At 31.5% G+C, this 22,801-nt stretch overlaps 1 protein-coding gene across 15 annotated transcripts in view; it reads left to right on the top strand.

Moving 5' to 3' along the window:
* The first annotated feature begins 2,519 nt into the window (after positions 1-2,519).
* The window catches only part of OtopLa (Otopetrin-like a), a 28,065-nt gene continuing 7,783 nt past the window's right edge, over positions 2,520-22,801 (top strand). For 3 of the 15 annotated variants that reach the window (XM_070287841.1, XM_070287842.1, XM_070287845.1), the window contains exons 1-5: positions 2,520-2,572; positions 3,137-3,463; positions 10,600-11,138; positions 12,650-12,783; positions 22,320-22,504. In XM_070287841.1, the coding sequence (XP_070143942.1) occupies positions 11,007-11,138; positions 12,650-12,783; positions 22,320-22,504 (451 nt within the window). In that variant the 5' untranslated portion in view covers positions 2,520-2,572; positions 3,137-3,463; positions 10,600-11,006. Of the gene's footprint in view, positions 2,573-2,645; positions 2,722-3,136; positions 3,464-10,599; positions 11,157-12,649; positions 12,784-13,131; positions 13,171-17,734; positions 18,175-19,145; positions 19,506-20,714; positions 20,826-22,319; positions 22,505-22,801 lie in introns of those variants that run through there. The other 12 variants (XM_070287832.1, XM_070287836.1, XM_070287839.1 and 9 more) reach the window with 10 other exon arrangements.

Here is a 22,801-nt window from a genome sequence, read left to right on the forward strand (position 1 = left end):
GTTTTTATGGCAAGAATTCTTTTCAATTTAACTTTCTAGGGGATTTTTTTTAATAATAAAGAAGAATCTACTTGTAGTTATAGTCAGGCAACTGATAAGAATTATCACAACTTAAAAAAAATATATATTTTTAAAGATTTTTGACTTACTTTTAAATAAACAGCAAAGGATATTAACTTAGGGAAACCAAAATTTCTATATCCTTGAAGTTTGCAATAGGAGCATTAAGATTCCATATGTATTTGGTGCCCAATAAAAATGTCTAACTTAAATTTAATATTAAGATTAAAGAGATCTTAAAGCTAAAAATAAATATAATTTTGTGTACTCACATTTGTCTGGGTCGCTCTCCTTGATTTTTCTCTGATCTTAAAGTCTCTCCGGTGAATATCTGCTCGTTTTCTCGTAATCCCGTAGAGAGAAAGAGAGGATACACTGAAACACAACAACAAGCAACTCTTTTAAGAAAAAGGACAGCCACACCACCGCACTACATCTACCACTCGAGCTCAACACTCAGCTGGGTTACCACTCTGAAGATGCTAGAACTAGTTGGGAATTATAGTGTCAAGCGAGTGGAATTTTTTTTGTTAATTATTATTTTTTTTTTTTTTAATTTTTTTTTTTTTTTAAATTATTTTTTTTTTAATTATTTATTTTTGTAATTATTTATTTTTGTAATTATTTATTTTTTTAGTTATTTATTTTTTTAATTATTTATTTTTTTAATTATTTATTTGTTTTAATTATTAATTTTTTTATTTATTTATTTGTTTAATTATTTAATTTTTTTATTATTTATTTTTTTAAATTATTTTTTTTTAATTATTTTTTTTTACATTATTTTTTTTTAAATTATTTTTTTTTAATAATTTATTTATTTATTGATTTTTTTATATATATATAGATTTTTTAATTATTATTTTTTGAATTATTTATTTTTTGAAATAATTATTTTTTGAATTATTTATTTTATTAAATTATTTTTTAAAATGATTTTTTTTTAATTATTTATTGATTTTTTTTTAAATTATTTATTGATTTTTTTTAAAATTATTTATTGATTTTTTTTATATATATCGATATTTTATATTATTTTTTTTGTTTGGCCTAAAATGCATAATTTTAGATTCCGTGCTACTTTTTAATATGTTAAAAAATTCGTAACTTCTTTTTTTTTTACCAATAAAATAAATGCAAGAAATCATGGCTTTTACGGTTTTTAACCCTCTAATTTCTTAATATTTATTGCTTTCGCGTTTCGCTTAATTATTCAATCTGTCGCATAGGCATTTTGCCTTTATTCACGTGCTTTTTAACGAGATATTTTGGCTATTATCACTTCCCCCGTTTTGGCCTTACAATTCGCAAACGAACGTCGTGTGCAACGAATAATGGGTGGCAAAGGGGGAGAAAGAAGCCGCAACAAAAACTGGTAGAAGGTACACAAAAAACAAATAGTTGTGACTTTTTCTACTAAATAATAATTATATATACATAATAATAATAATTTAAAATTAATAATAATTAATCCATGTTGTCTGCAAGGAATAAAAACAAAAACAAAAGCAACAGCAACGGTAACAACAACAAGAAGCAACAGACAGAGACTTTAACGGCACGAATATCGTAAGCGCTTACGGTATACAAGCATACTAATGTTGTTCTGGCCCTGCGTCGACTGCGCCGCAGCGTCGCAGCTTCGCACAGTGGGAATAAAGCACATTGAAAATTATGAGCTATTTTTGGGGGGTGAAAAAAGCTAATTAAAGCAATAAATTTAAGAAAAGGGAAAATAATGAGATTTTAAATATAACAAAAATATTTAAAATAATATCTAAAAAAAAATTAAATTAAATTAAATTAATAAAATACAAATTTTTAATTAAAAAAAAATATATATATATATATGAAATAATAATAAAAAAAATAATAAATTACAAACGAACAAAAATTCAGTGTTTCTGTGAAAATGCTAAAATGGCTGTTTACTTGTTTAATATATGAATATTTTATATCTTTCTAGTCCCACTAAGAAAGATGTATCTAATTTAATTTTATATATTTTTAATCATTTTCTTAATAGGAAGGTTGTATCTTTTCTAAATAAGGAATTTTATGAATTTTAAATTTTTAGTTAGTAATTTCTTTTTTAATTTTTTAATAATAAAACAAGAATGTAATTTAGAAAATTGCTCAAATAATGCCTAAGAATAAACAGAACCTGGCTAAGAATTAATATATTAATATTAATTCATTATTATTTATGAAATAATATTAATTAGAATTATTTAAAAATAATTAATATTATTTAAACATATTTACATTTTGTTAAAAGCTGTATTCCTAACCCAAAAAAAACTTAATCGTATAAACAAAAATATATTTTTTATAAAAACTATAAACAAATCTTTTTCAAAATCAAGGACTCTAACCCACTGTACGTCGCTGTCTTTCCAGTCATTTGGTTTTTGCTTTGCGTTCGGCGTTCGAGTTTCCGCTTTTGCGTTGGACTTTCAGTCAGAAGCGAACTGTTGCGAGTGATGGAAGCCAGTGCTGCCACTTCAGACCGGTGCCCTTTTTTTTTTTTTTTGTTTCTAACCAATAATAATAATGCGCTTTTGCCAACTAAATAATAATAAAAGCAAAGGCTAATTGATAAATACAAGATTGAGATCGGAAACTCATCTTCCAACGGGAATAATAGCAGTTCGCTGGAATGTTTGTTTCGCATTTCTCCCTCAAGCGGCTTTAAAGCCAGTTTTAGCAACAACCAAGTTGCATTTTTTGTAGAATTGCTTTTAGTAATTGCTATTATTCTTGGCTATTTGTTGCTGTAATTGCTTGCATTTTATTTAATTTTCTCTTGCCCTTGCCTATTTTTTTTGTTGTGCAGTGAACGAAATAAATAATAATAAAAAACAGAAGAAGGAAAAGTGCCAATCACGTTAAAGTTTTTTTGCATATATATTTTTTTTTGTTTGTTTATGGAGAAGTGCGTCGTCCATTTTGTCTGCACTGCTTGATTGTGTGCGTGTTTTGTGTGCGTTTCCTGGCTGGCTCAGTGCGTGTGTGTGTGTGTGAGCCTGTTTCCGGTGAAGTCAATCAACAAATTCTATTTTGTTAACAAAACCAGGACCCTATAACAACAACAATAGCAAGTAACAAATATAAAGAACAAAAAAAAAAAGGAAAAAAATATAAGAAAAAAAAACACAATAAAGAAACATCAAACAAACCGTAAAACGCATAACGGTATAAACGCGCGCGCAACAGACGCCACCACGCCCCCCCGCCCACCATCTTCTTGTTCTTCTTCCTCGCGAGGCGGAAACAAAACAAAGGAAAAGAAACCAGGACAGGGGAAGAGACCGAAAGGCGAAAAAAGGATAATAAAGCGACTCGAAAGGGAAACGCCGATGAGCTGAATGGCAGGATAAATCCTCAATAACAAGAAAAAAAAGTAAGTCAAGTGAGGGTTCCTATGGTTCCTATAGGATCTTAACTTATCCATAAATTAAGGTAAACTTAGATTTTAATGACCAGTTAGGTGTAATTTAATTTTATATAATATTTTATTTTGATTTATTTTAAATATTTAATTTAATTTTGTTTTATTTTGTTTTTGTCTTATTTTATTTTATTATATTTTTGTTTTATTTTTATTTTCAATTATTTATTATTTTTTATTTTATTTTACATTACTTTATTTTATTTCATTATATTTTTTGTATTATTTTATTTTATATTATTTTATTTTATTTAATTATTTTTTGTTTTATTTTTTGATTTTAATTTATTTTATTTTGCTTTATTTTTATTTTGTTTCATTTTTTTATTTATTTATTTTTTTTATTTATTTATTTTTTATTTATTTATTTTTTTTTTTTATATATTTTAATTTATTATTATTTTATTTTTGTATTAATTATTATTTATTTATTAGTTTTTATATTATTTTTTTTTATTTATTATTAATTATTTTTTTTATTATTAATTAATTTTTTTTGTTGTTATATTTTTAAATGTATTTTAAAAAATTTATACATATTGTACCAATTCGTGTATAACAGCGTATAACAGTATAACATCACACCTGAAATATGACATAAATCCAATCGAAAAGCAGTCTGACTTGCTTTTGATGAATTTTCCTAAGAAAAACAGCGCATATTTCACATTAAACTTCAAAAAACACCTCAAAATAGACAAGTTAAAACCCCGAGAGGGCAAAGTTTTTTATGTAATTGAATATTCTCAATTAAAATGTAACTAAAACTTTTTAAAATAAATATTCTCATTTCAAATATAATTTTAAACTAAAATTAAAGATTTTTAAAATTAAGATTTACCTTTAATTTACCAACTTTCCCAAATGAGATTACCTAAAAAAAAATGACTAATGCCTTAGGAGTTGGTAAGGTTTGTCAAAGATACCTTATATATTTCTGTGGTTCCACTGTAACTAAGCTCTTTGATGATCCCCCAAACGCCCCTCCAACCTCTCCCCCCCCTGAACACTCTCTAAAGCAATCAAACTGGCGGCTGCCCTTCTCGGGTTACCAACACACACATTTCTTGGTCTTCCATTAGAAAGACATTGGCGTCGCGGGGTTTTTTTTCATATATTTTTTTCCTTTTTCGGATTTCGCTACCTTCTTCTTGGGCCCAAGGAAAACCCATAGAAGTGCTCGCTAGGGAAAATCTTAATTGCACAAGAGGCACAAAGAAGCACAAAAAAAAAAAAATAAAAGCGGGCGGATATATCTGGCAGAAGTAACAGAATCATGGTATCCAGAATTGGGTCACCCTTGGCACCACCAATAATCCTCACTGATCGCACAATCTTGGGGCAGAGCTATATAGCTAGAAAATGACTTCATCTTGTGGGAACTTGATTTTATAGGTTTCAGTCTAGAACCTAATCTCAGATCTTTGTCATCTCTACTTTAGTAATTCCAACAATTGAGATCTAGTGAGTCACTGAACTTATTCAAAAATTTAATACAAGTTCTAGAGATTTGTATATATTTATATTTTATGTTTTAGTTTCCTTCTCGAGTAACCCTCATGTATATTTAATTTTGTTCATTGATTTGATCTCGTGATTCACTTCCATAACTAAATAACTTATTACTAACAGTGAATCATTGCCAGCAGAATTGTTTTTCACATAATACTTATACTTTCACATTGTCATGGTCGATCATCATCAGAGGCGGACATAATTTTGAGATTATTTGTCGTTGATATAACATTTTAGATGTTATCGATTTCGAAAATCGATATAAATCGATTTTTATAATTTTTTTAAGTCTAGGTAAACTTTAATCAATTTATTTTCTATGATTCTGATTGAATACTAACGAGTTAAGCACATATTTCAAACAAACTAACAATCTATCGGTTTTTATCGATTAATTTATAATATCTCCCATCGTTTAATATCAAAAATATATGCATAATCCTTGTATTTCTATCAGTTATTTCTGATTATTATTTCGATTTCAAACAAAGAGAATTTATCGCATAAATAAAAAATCGATAAAATGTTGTCATTTATTTTGCGCGATTTATATCGATCTAAGCATAAATATATTCCTAGAAAAAATCGACGCAAATGTTGGGATTCCAAGGGGAACAAAATCCGGAAAAGCATTCGCGAGGGTTGAAACCGCGACACGCGATTTCCAGCGGTGGTTAGTTCTTAGTTCGATGGGTGGGTGGGTGCTGCTGCTGCTGATGATGATGATGTGGTGACGGGGGTGGCACTGGACACAGCATAAAATATGGAAAACAGGATCAAAACCGAAAACAAAACACGAAAAACACAACAAAGCGGAATGCATATTCTGCATGCGAGAGTGAGTATCGTGTGCCAGAGCATATATTAACTAATGAGCCGACGACCTCCGGGGGATGGACAGCTCCCTGACGGACAGAAAGACTATGGGGGAGTGGGTGGTGAACCCACCCACCATTCAGCACAAAAAAAAGTAACCCATAGTGCATCACGCACTCAGCATTTAATTGCTACCTTTTATGGAAGTCTGTCATTAAGAAAAAGTAAAGAAAAAAAACCCAAGCTAAATGGACTTGGTAAAAGGGGGAAATCTGGAAAATTTTGATTTAATTTTTAAGGATACAAATTTATGTCATTAGTGTCATAGTTTCATAATTATAAATACATTTTTATATATTTAAATAAATCTAAAAAAAATTCAAAAACTATAAAAAAATGACCAAGCAATTCAGAGAGCCTTAAAAAGTATTAGTTTAGATACGTTTTTGATAAAAAAAAAAGTAATAGATAAACGGGGAAATTTAACTTTTATAAACAACAACAAAAATATATATTTATTATATTTTTTTAAATATTATAAACATAAGAAAAATACATATTTTTAACTATTATAAACACCAAAACAATAAAGTTATATATATATTTCCTTAAAAGCCCTTTTTTCTTTGAGTGCCAAACAGCAGACCACAGTCTATGTTTTGTTTATAAGGTCACCCTATTTCACGGATTGCATCCATCTGTCGCCGCCAGTTCTCATGCTCATTTCCATCCCATTCCCCGCCCCCTTTGGTCGTTTCCATTTCCACAACCATTTCCATTTCCATTTCGATTCCGATTCGGATTCTCCCAGTTTGGCATTCTTTCTTTTCAGTATACAATTGCATATCCGGTTCTCAATGTGGGCGCCGTCTCCCATCTCGGTGGATATTCATGGATCTGCATAGATCAGATTTTCCTATCCCCATTTTCACTTTTATTTCTTTTTGTATCATTTTCTGCGGTGTGTTTCCTTTTGTTTTTCTCCGCGATCCACTGAGCTTCTGTCTTTTTTTGTTTTTGTGGGCGGGGCTTGTGGAGAGGTGGTTTTATGGGGGGCAGGGTGGTGGCAGGGCATTATCCGTCTGCTGTCTGTCATCGGAGACTGTCATAAAGTGGCCACATCGTATGCAGCGTCATCTCATCACACCGTTGATCTCCCAAACCAATTCCAGTGGCACAGTTTTTGTTTACAAAAAAAAAACAAGAAGCAGAGCAACAAAACGCAACCAACTGCACTCATGTTTCCATAGACTCGTAAATATTTTTGACTACTCCTACTCTTATAGTATAGAGGCTTAGCTTTTAGGGTAAGGAACTGTGTAATAGCACATGTAATGACACATAAGTGTGTTAAAACATAAACACACCACAACACATGTGTTCACTATTGGCTAATCCTAAGGCCGGTACCCGTCACTTCATACCAGGAATGTTAAAACCAGTTGGAAATTATAAGTGTGAGATTTTTCTCAACGATATTTTATTTCGCCAAGGTTTTTATGAAAAGTTGACCAGCAAAATATGTGAAAATTTCCCTTAAGAAGAAAGTAAACAAAGCGAATTAAACCCTAAATTTAAAAAAATAGAAAAATTAAAATTAAAAAAATAATAACAAAAAAAATGTATTAAATTAAAATTAAATTAAAAAGTGGTGTCCTGTCTTGATCCTAGAGGTGCCTTTAATTCAAGAAAACTTTTTCTTCATTGTAAAAAAATGTCCTAAGTTTTAGGGCGATTGTTTTTAGATTAAAAAAAATTTTTTTTAATACAGAAAAATATTTTTATAAGTGTAGCTTCGATTAAAGAGGAAAAACTATGCTTTACTATGCTTAAAATAAGAACAAGATATTGATACTTGAGGTAGATTTTTTGATATTATTTATTAATATTATTATTTAAGATATTATTAAGTTAAGTAAATATATAATATTTATTATATATATTTTAAATTGATTTATTATTATTATTTTATTTAAGCTTTATTTATTACTATTATTTTATTTAAGCTTTATTTATATATGAAGTATATTTTATATTTGGTATCTTATAAATGAAATGACATTCCTTAAGCATAAATAAAGCTTCTTGAAGTCAGCTTCCTTTCCTCTTTAATTATAAAATAAAACTGACTCTAGTTAACCAAGTTCCCAGCCATAAAAAAAATTATAAAAAAATAAAAATACAAGTTCTTCCCTTCACCTAACCAAGATAAACTTCAGCTGTGGTTTTATTTGAGTTTACGAGGCTTTTTTGCAGACACCATTAGGTTGTCTTGAAATCATCTTTAAAATATATATAAAAAAAATAAGAAAAACAGAAGCTTTTTAGCAGCTGTAAAAACTAAAATAAAAACAAGACCCATCTTAGAGCGTATTAAGGCAATGTCGGCGGTCATAAAAGGCCAACGTTGCTACTGTTTTTTCTCTAGTTTCTTTTTTTGTTTCTACATTTTTTATGTAGGTTTTTTCTGTATTTTTTTTTCTTGATTCTGTTTCTGCTCTGTTCCATGGCCAGAATTGTCGCATGTTCTGGTTGAAACAACCAACACAGTCTCGCAAATTGAAAGCTTGGCTAATACCATTAACATTTGATGGCTAACACCTCCCCACACTCGCGAAACCGGCGCAAAAACTAACCCAATGCTGTTAATTGGCCAAAGCTAAGCATAGCTAGCTACTTTTTTTGGTCAGTGCAACAAACATTATTGGCAACAATCGAAAAGAAACGAAACGAAAAGCGAAACAAAATGCAACCAAAATGAATTGAAACGCTCGCTAATCGTTAACTTGACCCGCTTAGCCAAGAATCGATCAAGTTCTTTGGCAGAATTTTGAGATTCCTATTTTCTGAAATATTTAGAAATATAATTTAAAGTTGTACTTTTGAGCTTGTAAATATATTGCTAGATAATTTATTTGTTTATTAAAATATTTTAAAATATAATTTTGATTAATAAAAAATTGTGCTAATTAATGATAAATATTTTATAAATAAATATTATATAAAATATTTATTATTTATTATATATTTTAAATTAAAAGCTTAAGATTTTTCTATTATTAGAATAAGATGCCTATGAAAAATGAAAAATGAGTTAATTGCTGCAATCAGAATTCTTTTTGCATAATATATTTAAATATTATTGCATTCCGATTATTTTATAATAAAATATATATAAATATAGTTGCATTAAAAATTTTTTTTTTATATTCAAATATATTTAAATATGTTCATAATTTATAGCGTTTCCGAAAGCTTTTAAGACAATTAGTTAATGAATTTTGTAACTTGCCAAATTAAATTATTATCAATATCTAATTCTTGGCACAAGATAATAATACAGTCATACAAAATATGAATTAAAAAATATTAAAATTAAATAATTAAATGAAATATACATAAATTAAATTCAAGGATTCTTTTTCTCAATAATTAATTTTACAAAATATGTTAACTTTGCCTTTAAATTTATGTTTACTTTTTGTGCAGCATAAATTTCTTGCAAATGTAGATATTTTAAAAATATTTTTTTAAATATAATTTTAATAAAATATATATAATTTATAATATCCCAAGAATCCCCTCAAGAGTAACCTTTAAATTATGTTCAATAAGCATGCAACTTTGCCATCAAATATCCAAAGTCCATATAAAAGTTTCCTTCAATTGGAAACTTGGAAACTTGCATTGTCCGGAGGCGTAACGGAATATTAGAATTTTTATGATTTTTGTTCTTGCCAAATTCCAAACAAATATTTGGTTCAATCAAGAACATCAAAATTTGCTTTAAAATTAAAAATAAATTTATATGAACCTCCTTCCCCATCAGCCGCGACGCCCTTGAGCAGCAACAAGTGGAAATTCCAGAAGAAAAAACTAGCGCGATTTTTATGACCCTCCCGTCGTGATGATGAAGATGGTGATGATGATTACGACTATGATGTCCGATGCTGATGGATGTGTGCCAAGTAGAAGCCATCCGGGTGTATCTTGACAGATTGATGAGGGTAGCTGGGAAAATTCTCTTTACTTTCAATTGCTCTAAAAGATATCTTCAGCCTTATCCAGATTCTGGGAAAGCCACTATATATAAAACTATACATAATTGACAGCAATTGCATGTTGCAAAATATATAATTCAATATTGTTTATGTTTTTGCGCTTGGGGAAAATAGAATCAGAGGTCGTGTGTGTGCCACTATACTATGCTTGGCCCCCTTTTTTCATGCCCCTGTAAATATTTTTGGGAATGCGTATCATAACAAAAGCCAGGCAATGCGAAACGCTTCGATCACTATGCTGGCCCATATTTGGCACGAATTGGAAAATAAATGCATAAAATAAATGGGCATAAAGCGTTTTTTCTGGGCTGAATAAATACATATTTTTGTTGAAAATATGTTTAACTTTAGGGGAAAATTTTGAAATATAATTAAATAAAATTTTAAAAAGCTTAAAAAAGCTATTGAAAGAATAAAATATAAAAACTAAATGTATCTTTATATCTTCAGAAATTCCTAGGGGTTTAAAAACCCTTCAATTATTTCATTTTCATTTAACTTGGTACTTTAAAAATATTATTGCATACTTTTAGACACCTCGAAAAATGTATTTAAACCGCCACTGATTTATGAAGCATTCTAAATATATTTTTTTTAAGTTTGTTAATATTTATTACTATACATTTTTTAAAAATTTTTTAATTAAAAATTTCCCTAAGTTTTCATATATTTCAATATTTCTCTCTCTATTTCCAGAACGACCAAAATTGCGCAACCAAAAGTCTTGAACAAATAATCAACTGCTGCTGCAAACCGTATGACTGATTTATAACATTTGAGCGTACTGTAGCGATTACCTCCCTAAGAAAACTTTATACTAACTTACAACCAAAAAAGAAATATATATATATATATATATACAAGTGCATATACGGCCGCATATATAGGAATGGCAGGGCAATAACTTTCAACTTTAACAAGTATAAAGCCAAGCAACCCTAGAAGCTTTGCATAGTACCCAAAAAAGAAATCCCCTCAACATATAACCGATAAACAATATTCATTTGCCGATATACGACAAACGATATATCCGATAGATAGCAGAGAGAGAGCGAGTAAAAGAGAGCAGAGGAAATCGATAGCGAGGCGCGAGAGAGAGAGGAATGCAGCGGTGTCCCTACATTCATGAGATGCGAGAACGATTACTGGACCAGCCGCGGGAGACACTACAACTCGATAACATGGAGCGGGCCAATCTGCTCGATAATCGCCAATCGGCATCCGAATCCAATCAGGTCGGCACTGTGGTCAAGGTACGGGCTATTCGATATACTCGCTACAAGGATTAACCATTCATATGCAATATATATATCAAAATATATCACAAATCGAACACACACCACCTCATTTCCACATACATCAAATCAAATATTAAATACAAATAATTTAAAAAATAATATTAATAATCATTGCAGATTATTTATCTTAAAGCCTTAAAATAAAAATTAAATAACTCTAAATTCTTTATTAATTTTAAAATATTATCTTGGAGAGTAAAATACATACTAATAAAATTTTAAAAAAGCTTCTGAAAATGTACTTTTATATCCAAAAATATTTTTCATTGATTTCCCCAAATTTCCATTTCATTCACCAAAAACATAAGACACACACAAAAACTAATCCTAAACAAATGTAAATATGGAAATCAGTCAATCAAAATCAAAAAAAAAAAAAAAAAAACAACAGCTTGTAAATATTGCATATGTTTTTAAGACCTATACAGTTGATATGTGTGTGTGTGTGTATCGGTATGTGTGTGCGTGACAGATTAATCATTTGTTTTTTTCCAAGATTATTTCTTCTATTTAGCCAAAGAATTTGAACCGGATCCGAAAAAATTAAGCCAACAAAAATCCTTGCACGAGTAACCGATTCGCCCTTGTCTTTAAGTTTCTCAAATATCGTTATCGAAAACGTTTATCGATAAAAAAAAAATTATGAGTATTTTCTTGCAATAAATTGGAATTGCTTAAGTCTAAAAAAAATGATTTATTTAAAAAAACGATTTGTTTTATTAAGAAATATGTAATTTTTTGTTTTACTTTGTGAAGGTTGCAAAAATTGCTTAAAAAAAAACAAATTAAAATTTTTAATTAATTTAAAAAATTTTATTAATTTAAAAAATTTAATTAATTTAAAAAATTTAATTAATTTAAAAAATTTAATTAATTAAAAAAATGTTATTAATTATACAAATTTAATTAATTAAAAAAATGTAATTAATTTAAAAAGTTTAATTAATTTAAAAAATTTAATTTATTTAAAAAATTTAATTATTTAAATAAAATTTAATTATTAAAAAAAAAATTAATTATTAAAAAATAAATTCATTATTTGAAAAAATTTAATTAATTTTTTAAATTAAATTAATTAAAAATGTTTAATTTATTTAAATTTAAAAAATTTTCAAGTAATAAAAAATGCAAAAAAAATTTTAAAAATTTGTGAGAAAGGTAAAAAAAAAATATAAAATTGTATATTAAAAATATTTAAATATTAAAATAAAAATAAAATCCAAAAGATTCCCCATTTAAAATTAATAAATTAAATAATCTTTATATATATTTCGGTTACAGCCCCTTTGACTAACCTTGTACATAAATTTATATAAATATAAATATACTATCATGTACATTTTGTATTATAAAAAATTCCAATTTATTGTTGTAAAGCCCCAGAAAGACCCATATTGATCTCTTAATCCAAAACTAATACCGATTTCATTTTGGTTAATCCCATGCAGCTGCAGGGCGATGGCTACCACACGAGTCCTGCCCACCAGAGGACACCACTAGTTCCACACGATCTTGGCGAGGACTTTAATTTGGATTTCGATGATGATTTTCCCATAGATGCAAGACGACCGAAAAACGCCAAGTAAGTGTGTTCCATGATTCCACCAATTACATAACATATTATATATCATAAATATATTTGTGATAAACCCTGCCAGCACAAATCTATGTGTGTTTCTACATCCACTGAATGTGTTTCGTTTCGTTTCGCTGTGTCTGCATTATGCCATTTCCGTTTCCGTTTCTGTTTCACATTCCCACCAAGATCCCCACAGAAGAAAAAAAAAAGAAAAAGAAAGATCAAGTTAAAGCTAGAGACACTCTCTGTTTTTCCTCTACCCTATATCTTAACTATATCGATCTGTGTGAGATAGAACCCCTTTTGGTAGAGACGTAAATTGACAATTTAATCAGTTAGAAACTGTTACAGCGGCAAACATCCACCGGTTCTGACGCGTCCACAGCAAAGGTCAGATTTGCTAATAATATAACCTATCCTATACTCACTTCCTAAATCCATATAATATATATAGAGACTCTCCTAACCGTATCAAGTAACACCTTTTCCACTAACTCTATAAAAAAAAAACCAGACACCAAAATGATATCCTAGCTTAGTTCTCACTGGAGCGTAGTGGATCTTGTCCTTCACCTGCATCTTGTGATGGCATCTTTATAGACGTAGTTATAACTATCTATAAGTTATATCAGCTCCAAGCACCGCTAACCAGAAGTTAAGAAAAACTAACCTATCCTTGGAAATTGAGTTTAAAATGAAGAAGAAAGTCAACAGGTTGGCAAAAAACTGATCTTATGACTCGTTAAAGTTGGGAATTTAGGAATTATTTTAATTAAATTATCTTCAACTAAGTATTCTAGACTTTTTAAATTGGATTTTCTCTATTCAAAAACTGAGCTATATTTATTTACTTTAATAAAATAAATCAAGGGATCAGGAGAAATTCAATATCAACCACAATTTCTCGGGTTACCATTCAGCTTATTATTCCCTATAATTATTGCCCAAAGGCGTGGCTTTCTCTTAAAAAAAAAAATAATAATAATCCAAAACTAAGCAGCATATCCGCTTAGAGAGTCACTGAACCATCTTTGAGCCTTTCTTGTACATGGCTTTATTTGATTTTTATTGTATTCCCTACTATTTTTATTTTATTTGGCAACAGCCGGGATTATAATGTCAACGAACTGGACGCCAGTGGGGCACATTGCCTTACATTTCCGATCTTTGCTTGGGGTAGAGACGGGATGGTGTATCCAACATAAAACAAATAAGTAGGCGGCGGCGGCGAGTCATCCAAAATCGCTTACACAATGCTGCAAGTAGGGTGGCTTTGCTCGTTTTGGAGTTGCAAACAAATTACGCAACTTGACAAACCGAGAAAGCCCTACACTCGGCTGCCTGGCTGCGGCATGAACTGTCAGCGATGCATAGAGAAAGAGGGAGAGATCTATGGCATCTTTCAAATGCCACTTGCACCCCAGCATCTGGGGGGGAATCCCAGGGGAACCCAGGAGACATGGCTTTGTCTCCAACGCCCAAAGTGTCATTGTACGAATGACTTACATTCGTGAGTCGCAGCAATTTGCTAACAATGGCGGAAAGCTAGAAACTATCGATGCTTGGCAGTTGGCCAGAGACATCTCACTGTGAGAATATTGTACTCGAAACAAAGTTTTAAACAAGGACATTACTTTGAAAAACATATACAGTACTTGTGACTTTATTTCTTAGAGAAAAGTTATTCTTTTAAGAAGGAATTTGTTGGGGAATACCTCTCATTTTCCTTTTTATAGTCATTTTACAGCTTAGATCTCAGGATCTTTGTCAGCTAGGGTTATGAAATTTGGTATATAAACTTGATTATTATCTGGCTTCCCACATACCAAAATTTGTTCAAATATAAAAAGATTTAAGAAACTTATTTACTTTTTAATGCAAGCCTTTGGGGGTAAAAATTCTGTTTTCTTAATTTTCTAAATAATATTTAAACTCTAATTGTACATATTTGTTATCAGTATCCTTCCTTTAAACTCTTCTATTTTATTGACTCCTCTCAATCCATTTTAGATAAAAATGTCCTCGCACCTATTTATCACCCGATTAGGCACAAGGTTTTTGGGGCAGGCTCAAGGTTCTGTTCACTTTGTTTTAAAAATAATAATAATGAAAACAAGCCAGGCCTAATGAAGACCTCGTCACTTACCCAGGGGTAGCAAAAGATATAATTAGGCAGAGGCCGTGCGCAACCCTTCTTCCAGAAGATGAAAGTCCACAATAAATATAGCCCTGTCCAGAGGGGTGTGCTTTCGTCATTGATCCAAATTAGGAAAGACAACAAGTCACTGATTTATGCATGTTAACAGGATGAACTTTAAAATAAATATATCTGAAATGAATATACGAGGGCACTTACATTGGGAATAGATAAGTCGCAATTGAAGAATCTTTTCTGATGATGATAAATGCTTGATAAATTACCCAACATTAGGCTCGAACTTTCAAGGATTTTATTTCGCATTTTTCTGCTTTCTGCCGAGTCTTGGGATTAGTGAGTGAGTGAATGGCATTTGGGTCACACGTCCTCATCTGGCTGGGATCAGGGTGCGGCTGCCAGGACTCGATAAACCTTCCGCCTTCCTCCCGGCAGCCTTTCCACCTTTAACCCTCCGGCTGGCCGTCTGTTGGCCGATTTTTTTGCCTCTTGAATGTGCAACTGCGACGCAGTACGGCGGGTTGCGGCGCAAATCCTTACATTACACGGTGGGACACTGAAAAAAATGCAATAAAAAAAAGGCTTTATAAACAAAATACAGTATAAAAAAAGTAAATATAGTTAAAAATAATTCTATTAAATATTTTACTATTTTAATCATATTTATAAAATAATAAAATTAATAAAACAATAAAACTAAGAAAATTTATAATATAATAAAATTTATAAAATTTATAAAATAATAAAATTTATAAAATAATAAAATCTATAAAATAATAAAATTTATAAATTAATAAAATTTATAAAATAATAAAATTAATAAAATAATAAAATTTATAAAATAATAAAATATATAAAATAATAAAATTTATAAAATAATAAAATTTATAAAATAATACATTTTATAAATTAATAATATGTATAAAATAATACATTAATAAAATAATAAAATTAATAAATTAATCAAATTAATATATTACATAATTCCCCAATTGGCTTTAAGGTTGTTTCTCTCACTGCTTTTGCTTTGTTTTGTTGTTTTTGTTCCTTCCACTGCAACCCCTTTGCTCGGTTCTTCTTCATCGATGACTCCGGGAGTTGGGAATTCGAAGGGGCGGCAGCGGCGGCGGCGAGTGCCAAGTGCGGGATAGATAAGGAGGTGCGAGGGGGCGACGGTAACTCTGTCGGCGAATGCGCAACCAAAACAGAATGCCGCAATGTTGTTGTGAAATGCGCACAAAGCGGACGGCGCAACAACGAGCAGAGGGCAGGAGGACAGCGACACAAAGAGGAAGCGGCAATGGAGTTACGATAAAACAGGCAAGGACTAAGCCCAAAGGAGCGAGCGAGTCAGAACGAATTGCAAAGGCAGACAGTATGACGACGAAGTTGGTCTTTTATCGTAAGCTCTGCGGCAGCGCACAGTGGGTCACAAAGGGTAACTCAAGAGGGATTAAAGGGAGTTGGGGCGACAAAATAAAATGAGATGGGTTTTAGACTTAAAAAAGGATTTTGTGAATGAGGCAATGAGCCCAAAGCCTCTTAAAAATTAAAAACAAATAAATAAAATAAATCAAGTAACATAAAAAAATATCAAAACAAAAACTTCTTTTGATATTTCCAAGAAATCTCCCACTGTGCAGATAAGTTCTTTGATTTTGGGTGGTTTTTTCTGGGGGAGGCGGTTGTAACACGTCGCACCGCAGCAACAAAAACAAAAACAACAACAAATAATAACAACAACAACAAAAACAAGAACAACAATCGGTTGTAGTAAAATCAGTAAAGGCAGCCAGGAGGAGCATCGTGACTAAATTGAGTTTTGGGCTGTTGCTTTTCGATGACTGACTCCTGCCGCCGTCTCTGTTCCCATTCCGTTTCATTCCCATTCATTCCATTCCGTTACAAAAAGGACCCCCCTCCCAGGCAGGATGCAGTTGGTAGATGCAACTGGGCGCTGATTGGCATGTCGCACACAGTCCCATCTCCAACACTGCCAAAGCCTCTCACTCAGCTTGGGACCACGTAAATTGACCCATTTACAACGCGACTAACGAGTGTGTGTGAGTGTGGCGAGTTGCCAGATGAAAAACTCAATTAAAAGATACGTATTTTCGAACAGGAGTGCAAATTAAAAGGCAAATATGGCAATGATAGAACGAATTAAGAATTAATCATAGAAAAACAAACCAAAAGCAAGTTAGAAATAATATATTTAAAAATTTAAATAATTAAATGAGACTAAAAAGTACGTAAAATATTGGAAATAACTAAAATAAACAAATGAAATAATTAGAAAAACTAGGAAAAAAATGTATTAAAAAGAAAAACTAAAAAAAGTAGCTTTAAAAGTATGAAAAATATTAAAAAAAAAAAAAAAAAAAAAGGAAATTAAAGAGTTCTGGGCATTACTAATTATAATAAATTATAAACTTTACAAATTTCAAAATTAAATGCTTAAAAAATCAAATAAAAAAAATATGTATAAAGCTCTAAATATTGGCTTAATAAATAACCAAAAGCCTTTAAACTCGTATAAAAAATATGAATTTAAAAATATTTTAAGCCTATTTTTTATTTTTAAAAATCCTTAAAGCCTTATTTAAAATCAAAAATTAAAAAAAAAACCCTAAATACTTGCAAATAAAATATATAAAAAATCAAAAGGAAGCAAAAGGCTTACTAAATACACAAACCTCAGCAACAAAGCTTTTAAACTCGTTTAAAAAATATTTCTAAAAATACTTTAACCCAAAAAAAAAATCAAATTTAAAAAAAAAAACTAAATACTTGCAAGTAAAATATATAAAAAATCACCGCTTAACACAAAAGGACACAATGGGGAAGAAAAAAGAAATCGCAATGAATGGCAAAACCGAGAGCAACAGAGCGCGCACCTAAAATGTGTCCTACTTTTTAGCATACAAACAGGACCGCTTTTCCCCTACGTCTCCTGCGTGCGAGCAGAACCGCCATATAGTAAGACCAGAAAGAGAGGGACAGAGAGAGAGAGAGCGAGAGCAGCCAGAGAGGTAGTAAGAGCGAGAGAGAGCGAAAGGATTCGGCGCAAATCGAGGGCGGCTGCTGGCCAAAAAGGATGCTCAATGCTCAATGCTCGATGCTGGCTGCTGGCTGCTGGATTTATCCTGGCAGGGCCCGTGTTTCAGTTGTAGTTGGATAGTAAAGGGTCTTGGACGTGTCGAAGCGAAGCGAACCGAGCCGTTCTTTTCGGAACCCAGGTAGCCCAGAGCCCACAGCTCCTCCAACAGAGGAGGCCAGAGTCCTGCCCCGGAAAAGCTAGCCGAGTTAATAATTTCAATAAAAGAAACAACAGTAGTTGAAAACAAACATTATATTTTTTTATAGTGAAAAAAATAAGTGATTTGTGACGCGCTAAAGTGAAACTACATAAACCAAACAAGGATCTAAGGATCTAATCAAGACTCCAACTAGGAAATATGAAAACCTTAAGGTTTTTGGAAACTGAAACAATTTGCAGGGACTCTGGGAATATATTCTAGAGGAAATCCTAAGGCCAGGCCTCCCACAAAAAAAAAGATTAAGGAAAAAAGCAAGAAATCAGGACTTTTGATGGCACCGGGCAATACATACAAATACCTAGGCTCTCTCACACACACGCTCAAGTTAAGCAGCTTATTATACACACAGAGGCGGCCTCGCTCTCGAGGACTCCAAAAAAAAAATGTGTGGAAAAAGGATGCTGGGGAGGCTGATGCTGTGCTCCCTTACATAGGTCCAATGCATACACACGGGAGCACATCGAAGGAGCACGGAGTTTTCCCGAGCTCCACAGGATACACTTTCCCCGCCGACGAACTTGCAGGGTTGATTCCGGCTTGTTTACAAGCACAAGAGTGAGAGAGAGACAGAGAGAGAGAGAGAGAGAGGGAGAGCAAAGATAAAGAGAGAGAGAGGTCACTAGGTCGCTCCCATCCGGGATGCAGTCCGTTTCGGAATCCCTGGCCACGCCTCATCTGCCTTATCAGCTTTTTGGCCAAATGCATTTCAAATGCGTTCCACACACACAAAAGTCCTGCCAAAAATCCTAGCAGAGAAAACGAGAGAGAAAGCAAGTTATACATGGGGGGGGGGGCCCGTATAAAAGAGATAGCTATATAGTATTACTATTCTGTTGCATTCCCAGATTGGAATTTAATACAAATAACCCCTGCAAATTGTTTCCATTTAGTACATAATTACAAAAACAAAACTTACAAAAAGAGTGACAAGTGCACTGTAACCGGTTTGCCCGCCTATCGATAGCTATTGCCGATAGTTATCGTAGGAATCGAAAAACAAAAAAGAAACCAAAAAACCGATAGAACCAGCCAAAAGCCAACAGCAGCACAACGGAGACCGAAACGGAAACGGAGACAATGGGCGGCGGTGAAGTGAAGGTCGCTACCGTCGACGTGGAGGGCGGCGATAACATGGCCACGCTGCCGGTCTCCCGTTCCCATACCGCCGGTAGCACCGATAGCGCCGAGAAGAATAATGCCGCCAACAAGGAGATGGAGCTCAAGAATGTCATGCCGCAGCCGTTGCAAAGGTGCGATAAATGATAACGATAACGATAAGTGATAACGATTGCAATTTAGTGTTTTTGACGGGACAAAATTAAGGCTTTTGTTTGGGGAAAGTATATCTTTTGGAATCGATCTTTATCTGAAGTTTATATCTAACTTTTTTATATCGATAAAGATACTATAACGATAACGATGCTATATCGATAACAATACTATATCGATAACGACAAATATTTGTTCTAAGAATCGAGGTTTTCCTATCTCTTTCAAGTGTACTTTTTTTACCATCTCTGATAACCAAAAGACAGTACCATTTCTTAAGGAATTTAAGCTCCTAAAAAAAAGGTAGTAAAAAAAAGTAAGGTAGTAAAGAGAAGTAAGGTAGTAACAAAAGTTCAAAAGAACTTTGTTTTTATAAAATTTGAGGTACTCCCAAAAGTTTTCTAAAAACTTATTAAAAACTGGTTGAAATTTGGGGGTTTTGGTTAAAAAAAAAGGAAAAAAAAATATTTTGTAAAAACCTAAGAGTAAAACGTGAAAAATATGACAATATAAGCTAAGACATAAAGCTGATTAGGAGATTAGTAAACTTAAGGTTTTTTCTGTTTATTTTTAATAATAAAGTGTCAGGTTTTGTTGACAACTCTTTGAAATTTCCCAAAACTTTGGAACCAATAAATATCTTTTTTTCAAATCTATACTTATTCTTCCTATAAAAAATATATATTTCATGAAAAATACATATTAATTTAGAAAATAAACAATATTGAATTAAAATCCATGCCAACTGTTAACTTTCGACACAATTTACACTCGATTTCCAGCAGAACTTAACAGGGGGGTTTTCTTTGAGGCAAAACGAGTTAAAAATCAAGGCCATATCCTGCTCAGAATTAAGCTAATCCCTTTGTATAACAGCTTTAGCCACTCATACACACACACACACACACCCACTCCCCTGTACATAAAGTAATGCTAAGCCCTAGTATATAAATAAATATATATATATATATATATAACCAAAAGTGCAATACCTGCTCTCTCTCTCTCTATCGTAACGAGGTGTAACGTAACCCCCCCGACAAAAAAAGGATTTCCGCTTCCGTTATTTGTTTTTTTTTTTTTTTGTTTCTGTGCGCTTTCATACATATTTATATACACCGTCCGCCGTCTCCCTTTAATACCATTTAATTGGAAATCAAAAACTATTTAATTCACATCGAATCTTATAGGGTTTGCTACGCGTTCAAGCCAAATCCAAATAAGTACAGTTTTATGCCAGCGAAAATAACGGTACAGGGCACATACGAAACAAATCCGATAACGGGACCAATCGAACTATGGTAATGTGACAAGAACACCATTGACCTACCCTAACAACAAACAATAACAAAATAATAATAATAATAATAAAAACCATGTCCCAAAATGCTCCAGCAGTCCATGACCCCTATGTTTCATAGATCCCCAAAAGAAAATCACCCTCAAAATATATTATTTTTGATAATATAAAAACGAAGAATTAATGTGGGATTTGTTTTTAAGATTTCTGATATAGATTAGGTCAAGAGATTTTTATTTTAGTTTAAAAATATAATAAACAAGTTCAAGAGATTTAAAAATATTTTTTAAGGCTGCCTAAGAGTATGCTACATAAATTTCATGGCATATTTTTAAACACCTTATGAAAAATGCCTTTAAATCTGAAAAAAATATATATAAGTGCAAGATATATTTAAAAAAAATATAAGAAATAGAGAAAGAAAATGGGGAAAATCATCCTATAATTATCTGCAATATATTCTCTAAATTGGGCATGAATACTGTTAATCAGCTTTTATGTCCTGCATAATTTAAGGACTTCTTCAATATTATACAATGCTAACATCAGATTTGATACAGTTCTTTGCACACAAACACAGATAGAAGGAAAATTGGGTACTGGGGGGGCGTGGGGGTGGTAAAAAGCTGTGTGTGTATTTAAAGCAGTAACTAAAACTGGGTCACAAAATAACTGCAAATGAGGCACAGTGGGATAAAATTATAGAAAACTTTGAAATATGTAGTTTTTAAAAATTTAATAAAATAAATAAAATAATAAATAAATAAAATAAATTTTTGTTTAAATATATAATTAAAATAATTAATAACAAAAATTAAAAAAAAACAAGTAAACATTTTTTAACTACTTTTAATTGTAATTATTTTTTAAAGGAAAATATAGTTTGAGTCACTATAATTAAAATAATTAATAAAAAAAAATTTAAAAAAAAACAAGGGAATATTTTTTAACTACTTTTAATTGTAATGAATTAATTCATGAACTATTATTTTGAATAGTTAATTAATTTAATTTTTTAAAGGAATATAAATCCTAAATTATTTTGCCATTATTTTTGTGGTTAGATCCCACTGTGCAAATCGGGTTCTGTCTCTGTGGCTAATCAAACATCAAATGGGGGCTAATTCAGGGCGGTTATGCTCTCGTGTCGTCAAGTGGAAATGCACTTGAGACCTTAGTTGCATGCCAAGCACACACTTACACACTCCTTCGCACACCACACACACTGCAAAAATCAAGACCTGCAATGGGGGATGGGAATTTAGCGCTCCGCCGGCAAGGAAGCGGGATAGTGGGTCAACCGTTGGATCCACATCTGTGCACAGTTCTCAACACAACAAAAAATATACACACCCGCACACACATCCGTATTTTTAAACACAAAAGTGCACCTCCCCCCTTCGAGTGTTTACTCTTCTGTACATAATCGAATTTTAAAGTGGCATTTTGTTGTGAACCAAGGACTAATGTGACTTCTTACCTACATCCTCCACAGGACATCGCTGTTCATTGTGACCAGTCTGGTGTATGCGATCCTACTGATCGTCGTCTGCATCGCCTACGTAATCAGCGATGTGACTACACACCGACTGCCAGTGCTCTACTACGAAACGTTCTTCACATATCTTTACGGCGTCAGCATACTCTTCCTCCTCTATGTCTTCTGTTTCCTGCTGCAGGGTGAGTTTTCTATGAAGAAAAATATATTTAAATTATATATTTGAGCTGAAAATAAATCGATTTTTTCAACAAAAAATCTACAAGTAAATCGATTATAATCGATTAAAAACGAAAACGGAAAAAAATATTTTGAATTATACAACAAAAATTTATAATTGCCTTTTATCTTTGCCTTTTATCTATCGATATTTCAGTGAATCGATATATTTTTCTTTAACAAAAAATCTACAAGTAAATTGATTATAATCGATAAAAGTAGAAAACATTATAGATTTATAATTTTATGATTTTTGGCAT

Source organism: Drosophila kikkawai, chromosome X, assembly GCF_030179895.1.
Source record: "Drosophila kikkawai strain 14028-0561.14 chromosome X, DkikHiC1v2, whole genome shotgun sequence".
In the NCBI taxonomy this organism is placed as follows: Eukaryota; Metazoa; Arthropoda; class Insecta; order Diptera; family Drosophilidae; genus Drosophila; species Drosophila kikkawai.